The following is a 12285-nucleotide window of genomic DNA, read 5'->3' on the forward strand; positions in this document are numbered from 1 at the left end:
ACCATGAGCTTCCTGCTTCAAGGTATGGTTGTGGTAACATGCAGGATGTGCTCCATATGTAGGGGAAAGGGAAATACTAACACGCATATGGGAAAGGGAAACTCTATCACATCTGCTGCCTGCCATTGGGGCACACTGAGGTCATTACCCTAGTGCCCCTTACTTCAGGGACCAGAATGAGAGCCCTGGAGAAAGCACCCTCACTGGAGGCAGCTCTTCCCATAAGTCTACATTGAAGAAAATGGCCTGGGAGGGGCACAGAGGTGTGGAAGGCCTGAAATCCTGACCTTTGTGGCTCACCTTCTCTCTCTGTCTCCACCTGTGTGCTAAGGAGTCTGCTTCCTGCCCCCTCTCTGTACCACTGGTGGGGGTAGCTGTTAGCCGACGGCCAAGGATGTTTGGTGAGGTGCCAGCTATGCCCGTTTATACCATCCGTGACTTTAACCGCTAGGACGCACTGTCCCTTCGCGGCGGGCAGCCCGGGCTAGGCTGACGGATGCCCCAAGGTCCTAACCACCTGTGACTTTAACTGCTAGAGCTCAGAGCTCCTTCGCAGCGGGCAGTCAATACTGACTGACAGGTGCCCCAAGAGTTTGCCCCGTGGAGGCGGCACAACTCAACGCTAGGCTCTTAGTACTCTTCACCTAATGGCCAGGCTTTAGAGCCAAAACGGCTGAGGTTCTTTAATTGTGTTGGCTGCTTTACAGTAAACCAGAGAAAACAAGTCAGGCTTATGCATAAATGGTTACCAAAATTTATTAAGCTAGATTCTAATCATGTGGTTACAAAATTGCTAGTGCCTACTTATTTAAATGTAGAGATGTTACACACACAAACAAGTTACAAAACTGAAGCCACAATCCCAAAGAAAGAAAACAAAGTATAGAGCTCTATTTCAAAATATGTGTACACTAAAGGTAGGAGATCAGGTGTGGGTGCTTCTTACCCTCCTTGCATCTCTCGATTCCAGCGGTGCCAAACCAGGATCGGTCACTCAATTCCGCGGAAAGACGAATAAGGGACAAGGCTTAGGGACCCTCTTAGCTGCAGAAGCCTTGGGAGGCTGTCACTTATCTGACCAGCAGATAGATAGTGAAAAGCACTCAAAAATCATGGTGCTGTAGGTCCCCTACTTATACCTCTGTACTCCTTTATTCTCTTTCTCCTTTCTTATGCCAAATTGAGGCTGGTCTATCTGGGTGACGCCAGCTTTCGCAAGAGTAGTTTACACTTGCAAGGGAGAGAAACAATAAGTTTCGACTACTGGACATTTCTTTTATCAGGGTAAATATTTTCCCACCTAGGATGTTGGGGTGTGTGCATCACGCTATTTAGTAGGGGCTAAGAGCCATGTCTGTCACAGGGCCTCTGCCTGCTGTGAGCTTAATCGTTGTATATGTTCCCAGAGGCACATTGTAGCAGCACACCTGTGCTTTTCACAGCTTCAAAGGCTGTGCTGGAATATATGTTAAGTGCCCTGTTCCGGCTTCCTCCTGTGTTTCCAGCAATGCTGGTCTGAGGGGGGAAAGGGGGGCGGCTGGCTGTCTGGCTACAGTAGCTCGCGCACACGTGTGACAGCTTAGTCTGAAATGGCATTTCCTGATGTCTGCTCATTGTTGTTTATAAAGACACCAGAATGAGATTCTTCAGCAACACCTTCAGTGGGAAATTGACAACCTCCGAGGGCAGATCGCTGAGCTGCAGACCCAAGTAGCAACTCTAGCAAAGACCCATGGTCAGCAGCATCGGAGGACAAAGAAAGTGAGGACCAGAATGTGTAGTTGTTTTTTATTTTAGTCTTGGAAAATGGACCTAAGTTCAGATGGGTAATAAGTTTACATGGCTTTGAGGGCCTTTCAGGCATGTGGAAACTGTCTGGGGACAGCCATGGCCCATCCATGTCAGCCCAAATGCCACTGCTTTGAGCTTCTTTGTATTAGTGTCATAACTTCACCTACTGCTACACGATGGCTTTCATCTACTGTGACAAAGTTCCTCCTCGGCCTTGGTGGGTCCTGTGCTTATTGGCGGATTTGCTCGCCTCAGAGATTCACGGAAGCCCTTGCTTGTGGCTCAAACCCGCTGTTCACTCAGCTAACCTCGTCACTGGCCAGCATGGAGAAAAGGAAGGAGAACAATCCCCACTGTCTCTGCTGATCCACCTAGTGGGTCAGGGGACAGGCCAGAGACCTTTCCCTCTGGTGGGACCCACAGTCTAGGTCAACTCCTCTTATATCCAATAGGGGAGAGAAGGATGAGGGGAACCCGGGCCCACCCTCTACTCTGGGTTCCAGCCCAGGGCCCTGTGGATCACAGTTGTGTGACAGCTACAACTCCCTGGACTACTTCCCCAGGGTACTCCTCCCAACACCTTCTTTATCCTCACTACAGGACCTTCCTCCTGATACCAGATGACATTTGTACTCCTCAGTCCTCCAGTAGCACACCCTCTCACTCTCAGCTCCTTGCGCATCCCTCACTGACTGACTGAAGTGAGGTCCTTTTTAAACCAGGTGCCCTGATTAGCCTGCCTGCCTTAATTGGTTCCAGCAAGTTCCTGATTGTTCTGGAACTGCCCCTGTTACCTTACCCAGGGAAAAGGGACCTGCTTAATCTGGGGCTAATATATCTCCCTTTGATCACTCTCCTCTAGCCATCTGGCCCAACCCTGTAACACTATGTTACATTTATTTTAAAAGTGAAGGTACCAAACCCACCCTGATGAATAATTCCTCTAGAAAACCATCAGAATGGATGGCTTTTTTGAGCCATACTATAGAATTGAATAGTAAAGGATAGCCCTGCTACTGAATTCTGTAGGGGGCTCACACAAAACAATAGAAAGGGTATAACTTTCTATGAAATGTTATAGATTTTTAGAATAACTTCTATAGAACCATACTGGTTTAATCTTGGTTAAATTCTAGAGGGTCTTTGCACGAGGGCAGGTCCTGGAGGCTGAAGTTCTATTTATCCACAGAGGAGGAATAGCCTGGACAATGACAGTGCTATCCACCCCCACATACCCTTCCATCTCGCCCTTCTATTGGAGAACACGTTGTGTTGGACAGAGGAGTCCAGTTCATGTGACTCATTCAGTCCTGTTTGTTATTGTTAATTAGTAATCATGTTTGTTACGGTGGTGCCTTAGGGCCACCCAAGATAGGGCCCCATGGTGCTAGGTTCTATACAAACAGAGTAATATCAGTCCGTTCCTTGAAGAGTTTACAATATATAGAGAGAAGACAGCCACAATGTGGGTGAAGGGGGAGAACACAATCAGAGTGAATGACAGGATGGTGGCAAACATGGTGATAGTGCCATATTGTGTTTTATTTTGTGGGAGGTGGGTTTAGTTAGGAGGAGATAAGCTAAATGGAAAACCAAGGAAAGGGAGAGGGGACATGGAAGGAAAAGGAGGCAGGGGGCCAGGGCTGGGGTAAGAGGGACAGGAGTGGAGTGAAGCTGAGGTGAAGAGATTGAGGGAAGGGGAAGAAGAGGGTTGGAACAAACCGCTGATCAGCACAGGACAGAGAAAGTCCAATCCAAGCTCAAGCTCTTCACAAGGAGGCTAATTATCACCAATTATGCTGATAGTCTTGGAGATCTGTCCACTAGGACTAAGGCAAAGAATCCTTTTATGGGGATGGCTGATGGATACCACATTTGTGCTGCGGTGTGTGGAATGCAGGCATCATTGCTGACTTGTTGAGCAGAGATCCTGGAAAATAACTGTCTAAGCCCAGATGGGATGTGTCCATTCAGGTACCTCTAGGTGTTATTCTGTGTAGCGTTCCCTCACTTGGTGTCTCCTTTACAGCATCCAGTCAGGTCAGTGGATGGTTGGGTACAGGGCAACAGTGACCACATCCAGAGGGAGGACTTTGCTCTGAAGTCATTGGGTAAGCCAAACTTAAGTAAAATGGGCTCTCTCCTCTTCCACAGCGAAGGATGCTCTTAATTGGGGGTGAATGGAAGATAAATGCCCAAGCCTAGTTCCTATTAGCATAGCCAAGAGTTAGATCACAAGAATAGACTTCAAAGTCTATTCCCTGTATACACTAGGGAATTGCATATCTGTCTGGTGCACATATGGTACTGTCCAAATGTAACTTATTCTGGAGCTGTTCCTTATGTCTTCTAGTATGTCTGGATGTGAAACTTTCTCACACATGCTGTAATATCTGCAGGTGCCTCTGTTGTGAAATACAGTGAAAGCTACAAGACAGGTGCGCATATCTGTATGTTTGGACTCTGCTGGGAATATTCACGATCTCCAGATGTGATTCTACAGGTAGGAATGCCATGGAACTCCACCTGTTTTTTCTCTTTTCGTGGCTTAATCCTCCCTTCCCCCACCACCTCAACCAGCCCTCAGATGATATTGTGAAGGCAGAGTCCCCTGTCCAGTAAGAGACAAAACATAAGTCTCCAGCTGAGCGAATTGACCCCTGCAGATTAGATCAGCTGTCTTCATTAGCAAGAGCAATGTGAGTGGAAGCAGGACCTGCTAAGAGATCTAAACAGGGTGTCAGCTATCACAGTGCCAAATGCAAAGCTAATGGATGACATTTCAGATGGGGATATTACTCTAAAAAACAAAAAGTTCTCAAGAGACCAGGATCACAACTGTCTCAAGATTGGGACACTAGAAAAAAGACAGAAACTCCCTCTACCCACAGTTAAGAAGGCATGAGTCCTAACAAATTGATGCTCTAGGAAGAGAGAGGCTTTTGTAATAGGGAAGTAGACTGGCTTCCCTATCCTAGAATATTACTACCGCACTGAATATAGCATCTCCCTGTACCACTCTGGGTGTTTGATGTCATTCCCAGTTGCCAAGGAAACACAGAATTCTCAAACTGGGGTCTTGGAAGTAAGGCAGAGGAGAAAGGAGGGAAGGGAAGAGCAGTTGAGGCCCTTTTCAAATATTTTGCTTTATAGGGATCAAAATAATTCTGAAATTTAAACCCTAGACTAGGATTGAATCAAAACAGAGCCAGAATAATTTAGAAGACTATTTCAGTTTGTTCCAAAACACACACATACAAATCCTGCATTTAAAAAAAAATGGTAAAGTTGTTAAAGTGATGATATGGTCGCCTATCACATCAATTACAAAACTCAGTTGTTAAAAAGCAAGCTAATTTCTAGTTCAGGCCATAAATCTTCTGCTGAGAAAACACATAGGGACACATTCTAATCCAGAACAAAGAAATGCACGGTTATAACTTTGTATATGTAGCATAACAAGAAAAGTTTTTAAGACTGACATTATAAAATGATGTAGGCACCCGTCCATTATTGTGGATATGAATTAATGCAGTATATATTTCTTTGTTTGGTAAGACTGTGATAGTTATGTGGGCAGCAATGTCCTTAACTATACATTTCCTGGCTTTTTAGATGATTTAAGTTTTGAAAAGTGATGGAACCTATATTGTTGTTACTTAACAACCTTAATGGGTTTTGTAAATGAAGTGTCTTGTTTTGAGAACTGAGCTGGGTATCACTTATTTAAATAAATATTTCATGTTCTATTTTGTGCAATTAAATGACTTTGGTTTTTTTAAATAAATGGATGAGTGGGCATCCATATTATTCAATTGAAGCAGTGAGTGACTGAGGTCAAGTTAATAATGGCTCTGGCATGGACTGGTCCCAATCAATTCACATTACACAAGACCTGCAGATTCAGTCTAGTAGTTGAGTTAACCACAAATTTACAGGTACCACAGCCTACCTTTACGATGAAGAGTAGTAAAAAAGTATTGACAGTCATAGAAAGTTAAGTATCAGACCCAAGAGTGGAACCCAAGTCTTAAATTGCCCCAGCCAAATCACTAAATGTCATTCTGCCTTGGTTAATCCCTCTGAGAATGTGGCCAATATACTTAGTGCATTTCGATCTGCAGATCTCAAAGCAATTCACCAATATGGATAAGCATTATTATTATTCCCATTTTATAGTGGACCTATCTAGTTGCAGAGTATTTGAGGCAGTTTGTATAATAGTCTGGGAGGGGGTGAGGGATAGCTCAGTGGTTTGAGCATTGGCCTGCTAAACCCAGGGTTGTGAGTTCAATCCTTGCGGGGGCCATTTAGGGATCTGGGGCAAAAATTGGGGCTTAAAATTTTAGGAGGGTGGTGAAACACTGGAATGCGTTACCTAGGGAGGTGGTAGAATCTCCTTCCTTAGAAGTTTTTAAGGTCAGGCTTGACAAAGCCCAGGCTGGGATGACTTAATTGGGGATTGGTCCTGCTTTGAGCAGGAGGTTGGACTAGATGACCTCCTGAGGTCCCTTCCAACCCTGATATTCTATGATTCTAAAATACGGATCTATTCTTTTAGGCCCTGTCTGCACTAAGGAAATGGCTTTAAAAATTCCCAGCATTGCTAATAGTGGGTCAGGTTTTTATGCTCTGATGTACCCAGAATAGGCATTGGATCAGCACAGAACTACTGTTCCTTCATCCCCTTTGCAACCAGCAGTCATAGACAGACCATGGCAGAGAATTGCAGTGGATGTTAGTGGCCTCTCAATTGCACTGCATGGTTACACACTATTGATTGTTATAGAATATTACTCATGTTATGCCTTTGCATTCATAATTTCACAAGGCATTAACAGAACTCATTTCTTGCCTAACCCCTTGTCTTGCTGTGTTTGACCTGCCAGAAAGCCGCCTTTCAGTTAAGGGGATGCCTTTCATATCAAGAGCATTTGAATGCTTTCTGATGGGTATTGGTACAACACATTATTATTCAGCTGTGTACCATTCCCAAGGAAATAGGGCAGTGGAGAGACTGCATGGGAGTCTGAAGAAGTACGTTACCTGCGTACTGGATACTGCATTAACTCATGCTTTATATGATATTCGGAGTACCTCTCATGAAAGTGTTGAGAAAACCCCATTCTACTGGCTCTTCAGCCAGCCTCTGAGGACCAAGTTGTCTATGCTGATGGGAAAGGTACAGCCCACCCTTTCTCCATTCTTGAAGCTGACTTTTGAGATGAGGAAATATGAGTTTTCAACAAGCGTATCCATGAAAGATTCCAGCCTTTCTATCCTGGACAAGCAGTGTCCGTTAGGCTAGGGTCTGGCAGCATTTTTGATATTCGTGACGTGGCTGCAGGATACAGAATGCAATAAGTACTTTTACCCTGGGGAGAACGTGGTGTTAATCACCAAGACATACTGCCTGCTGCCAGGGGAACAGATTGGGAAGATTTTCTGTGTATGATGATGTCACGTGACCAATTGGAGAAGTTGTGCATCAGAGACATAAGCTACGGCTGGTGCCTCTGCCCAGGTACTGCTGAGCTTTTGGGGAGAAGGGAAAGAAATTGTGATGACTGATGTGTGTGTTGCCTTCCTGCTTCCCGCAGCCTGCTCCTTGTTCCTATTCCTGGATCCTTCTCCCTGAACTCAGTGCTGTGGTTCTTTTCCTGGTTAAGGCTCTGTAGGTGTGCAAAGCATTGGGTGTGTGCAGCTACTCGGGGCCTGCTACTAAATATCTGCTGTTTGGACTGTTACCATGATTTGAGCTAACCAGTTCATGGTTATTACATGTTTTGATTGACAACCTACCTGCGTGCCTTGCTTCATTTGTGTGTGTGTGTGTGTGTGTGTTTACATTGTTGGTCTGGGGTGTATATATACACAGGTCCATCAATGGCATTTTCAACACCATCCCATTGCACTCCCAGAAAAGCTCTAATTGACTTGATTACTAAAAATGTCAGCAGTCCATCTACTCTGATTTGTGACATTCACAACAACAAAAAATCTTTTTGTTCCCCATTTTAATATTTGCTAGTGACACTGACAACCTGGAATTTCTTTGCCACCGGAATATTTTGCTCATGATATGGGATCATGTAGCTAGAGAGTCACAAACTGTAATGCCTGAAGGGACCGCCAGGTCATCTAGACATGTCTGAAATGCAATTCACTATTTTATATTCTGTATGGGTTCCAGCGGGATAACACCCCAGGGAACTGCTGGGCCCTGCATGGATCTCGTGGCTATGTCGTGATTAAATTATCCAGAATCATCCATCCGTTTGCTGTCACGCTGGATCATATTGCCAAGGAAGACTCTCAGACAGAAGAAATATCCAGTGCCCCAAAGAACTTTGCCATCTATGTGAGTAACTTTCTTACCTTTGTAAAGAAACTGACCTCTGCATGCTTCCTGCTCGCTCACATGTCAGAGCTGGTTGGTACTGAGGGCCGATCACACAGTGGGATTTGTGGCACGCTGCAGTAGCCTTTGATCAGCATGTTGTTTGCCTCTGGCCCTGGAATTGTTGAAATTCCTCCCCCTTCCTGTTTCTTCTTTCAGGGGCTGAAAGACGGCTTTGGAGAGAAGGAAGGTGCCTTCTTAGGGGAGTTTATCTATGATCAGGAAGGGTTCCCCGTCCAAACATTCAAGCTGGAGGTATGCTTTGGAGTGGAAACTGGAAGAAGAATGTATTGCTTCATTTGATCCAACCATGATGCTGAAAAATATTTGTCACAGTGATAGGGCTAGCAGCCCCTCAGTCCCCTCTCTAGTCTCTCTCCGAGTGCACCCCCTCTGGTGTCAGGCCATTGTCCCTTTACCTAGCCCAGAGTGGGATTTTGCAAGTATCCCATGCTATAGTACCCAGTGGATCAACTATTATTACCCTGAAGGGCTGACTGAGGTTCTTGCCTTTGGGAACCAGTGACCAGAGGTACATAATAACCAAACAACATTCTTAAAACAAACGTAGTATTTATTTAGTAATAGGAACAAAGCATGAGAGGGAAAAGGTTTAAAACCCCAGCCCACACACATCTATCTTTCCATGACTCCTACCATCCCATGATGGCAACCTAGACACAGGTCTCACTTCTTCAAACTTCCCAGGGGGCTTCTGGGTCTGGGTCTGCTTTCCCTGTGGGTTCTCCCTCTCCTTGAGAGTGGCCCTCTTTCAACCCTGCTATTTTTTTTTATTCTCTTGTGTTTATGGGCCTTGGCCACTTCTAGTCAAACCATTTCATAGGTTGGCAGGACACCAGAGCCAGAATCTGGCATTGTCCCTTAACAACTCATAAGTGTCTGGTGAGCGGGTGCTGGAGTCATTCTTCTCCTTCCTGCCTGGATGAGTCAACCCAAGCTAGTCATTCAAAAAATATCCCAGTAACCAAGCCAACATACAGTACCAACGAATGATTACAGGACGGCTCCATATTCGTCACTATGTTCTCGTCACATGTGTGGTAGAATGGGGTTGGAGGCAGTTTGATGGGGCAAAGGGGGAAAGCAGCAGAGGGGGGATACTTCTTCAACCTCCCCTCCAGCCAAACCCATTATGCCCTGCACTTATTTACATGAGTGCATGGCAGAGGGAGTGGATGCAGTGAAACATCTCCTTAAGGCATAAACCAGTGAGTTTCTACACCTCTGGTTCTTTTCCCTCCCTCAGGATGCAAACGCAGATCGATTTGGATACCTACAGCTGAGAGTCCTGAGCAACTGGGGCCACCAAAACTATACATGCATTTATGGGCTTCGTGTGCATGGGGACCCAGCACTCTGATGAACCTGCCAGCAAGAATCCATGCAATAAATAATTACTTCTGGGTAACATGTTTGCTTTGATAGTGTTGGTCTGGCCAGTAACAGCAAATGGAAGCAGCCCTGTTTCTCTGTATTACTTTTGACTCACTCCAGATTGGAGAAGATGGTTAATGAAATGTAACCCGATTCCTAAAATCCGACTTGTGGCTACGGGCAGAAAGTGACACTGTAAAAATGACACCTCCGTACTCCACTGATCTGCTCCCAGAGTATTATCTGAATCCTATTTGCCGATTTAGTTGGTCAGAGTACGTTTTAACAAGTCCGATTTAATACTGCTGAGTCAGTACTTTTAGGAGAGACTGAGCTTGATTCTGTTCCAGCTTGTATACCATCAACAGAATTGTTAACAAGGCTTCATTTGTAGAATGGATTTTACTGTTGCTGATGCATTAATCAGAAAGAACCCAGCTGGACTTTCAAATTCCAAGGGGCTGGCAATTAGTATAGAAATATAATTCTACTTGTCATTTTGATCTGGAAAGGGGAGCCACAACAAGACTGGAGCCCACAATAGTATTTTTAGTGTCACTTTTCAGAGCAGAACCATGTTTTAAGCCCTATTCAAGACATTCTTAGGCAGTCTATGTGATTCTGGTGTCTTTCAAAATGAGCAAGCACCCATGCTGGGCTGAGGCAGCCAAGTCTTGGCTACCCAAAAGCAGGATGACCAGACAGCAAGTGTGAAAAATCGGGATGGGGGTGGGGCGGTAATAGGAGCCTATTTGAGAAAAACACCCCAAAATCAGGACTGTCCCTATAAAATCGGGACATCTGGTCACCCTACCCAAGAGATCCTCCTTCTTAAGGAAACTCTCAGTCATCTACTATTAAAATGCAGCTCTGCATGTTTGGAAAGAACAGTCACCTCACTAGGTGTCATTTTATATACAGTATAACCCAAAGCGTGCTAGTCATTTTCCAGACAGGAAGAAAAGGGGTGAAATCCTGGTTCCACTGAAGTCAATAGGAGCTTTATTATTGACTTCAGTGGAGTCAGGATTTCATTCAAGGTCCCTGCCCTGAACAATTTACAATCTAAAAAAAGACCTAAAGGGACCCTTTAACAAATCATAGGACAGATCCTTGGTGTAAAAATCAGCATAGCTCCATCACTTTACACCAGGTGGGGATCTAGTCCCATATATTGTAAACACCTCTTTCCTAATAGTGCATTAGATTATTATACGTGCAAGAATTTCAGAAATCCACTCATTGCTGTTTGTTTGTTTTTGTTAGTGTCAAAGCAGACAGAAATTAAAATAAAAGTTTTGGACATGTTTATAGTCAGTTATGCTTTTAGGTTACTAGTGCTGCAATGTTTGGGTTTCAAACACTACAGAGGGATGTTGATTTAACAACTAACAGTCTTCCCTGCAATGTTAAAAAAAATGGTGTCAACATTCCTACTGGTTTTATGGTTTTCTAAATTTATTTTTTATTGGCACAAATTTAACTTGTGTCCTTTTAAACTCTTGCTGAGTAGAGACAACTTGTTACTGGCATAGCAGTGTCTCTGTAACTCCTTGTAATGGAAGACTTCTCACTATCTCAGATGACAGCATTTCATAATAGGTCCTTTGGCAGTTTTTGCCATGCCCTGATGTCTGTGGCCTCCTACTGGAAAAAATAAAGTACAAAGCAAATCTAGCTGTTTGAAGGGGAAATAAATATTTTTTCATTGAACATGGCACATGTCAACTACTGGTATCATACAGCTGCCATGATTCTGAGTGCTTTGAAACTCTAATAGGATATTGGTTACTTTATACTGGTGCTTTCCTCTTCAAGAGAGTTTACACTGTTCTAATAATACTGGTAGGGAAAACGTTTGTAACTGCTTCTGGTTTCAATTTTGATTTCACATTATGCCAGGTAAGAGATGTCCTGAGATGATCAAAATGGACAGAGCTAAATCTGCTGTATTTTAGGGATTTAAACATCTTCCACCTAAAACTGTGCTTTTTTAAAAAAAATAATCCAGACTATTTTCTTCAGAAAGTGAAAATAAAAGAAATTTTTGCTGCTTTTATTAGTAAAGCCAAATTCATCTCACTCTGTCTGACAGCAAAGTTATCACCAATCAATAAGACACCCTAAAATTACACGGTATATGCTGTAATGATAACTAGCATTCTGTTTAAAAGAATATATTTTCTCTATAAATAATAGTAATTTCATCTGAATGGCAAAATGCCAATGGTTAATGCCTGTGGAAGGAAAAGCCCAAAGAAAATGATGGATATTTGTGATTATTTTAATATACCCTGATGATATAAGTTTTCTGCAAGCAGCTGTGTGTGTGTTAAACTCTGTGGGCAGGTGCTCTTCTCTCTTCCCCCCCCCCATCCCCCTTTACATGGGTCTGGAGGCCCAAAGGGGATAGAAACTGAGGGTTTTTCACCTCCTGAGGATTGCCCTGGCCTGACGGAGTTTGCTGTTGGTGGGCAGTGCCCCGGAACCACTGTTCGCCATCCTGATTTAAATGCCATTGGGGCTCCATGCAGGTATGGGGTTCTTCAGCTTGCAGGTTCAGAGCTTTAGCCTGTGTTTTTCTTAACTCACAAATTTCAGTGCAGTTCACAGCTTTTTGTTAAACAGGGTTCAAAAAAGAACTAGACAGCTTCCAGCTTCTGCAACTGATAATCTGGAGACCCTACAGGCAACAGCCT

The 12285-nt window shown here is 44.1% G+C and overlaps 1 protein-coding gene across 3 annotated transcripts; it reads left to right on the forward strand.

The window, feature by feature from the left end:
• The first annotated feature begins 356 nt into the window (after nt 1-356).
• LOC142068572 (SUN domain-containing protein 2-like) lies at nt 357-10903 on the forward strand. 3 transcript variants are annotated; one of them, XM_075118050.1, is made up of 6 exons: nt 357-1761; nt 3821-3902; nt 4191-4294; nt 7985-8152; nt 8351-8446; nt 9459-10903. In XM_075118050.1, exons 3-6 carry the CDS (start codon nt 4244-4246, stop codon nt 9570-9572), a joined length of 429 nt encoding a protein of 142 aa, XP_074974151.1. In that variant the 5' UTR covers nt 357-1761; nt 3821-3902; nt 4191-4243; the 3' UTR covers nt 9573-10903. The 3 variants fall into 3 exon arrangements, with proteins under 3 accessions (XP_074974151.1, XP_074974152.1, XP_074974150.1); XM_075118051.1 differs by lacking the exon at nt 3821-3902; XM_075118049.1 differs by lacking the exon at nt 357-1761 and having other exon boundaries at nt 3466-3902.
• Nucleotides 10904-12285: the final 1382 nt, after the last annotated feature.

The sequence above is a fragment of the Caretta caretta genome, chromosome 11 (assembly GCF_965140235.1).
Source record: "Caretta caretta isolate rCarCar2 chromosome 11, rCarCar1.hap1, whole genome shotgun sequence".
Taxonomy (NCBI): Eukaryota; Metazoa; Chordata; order Testudines; family Cheloniidae; genus Caretta; species Caretta caretta.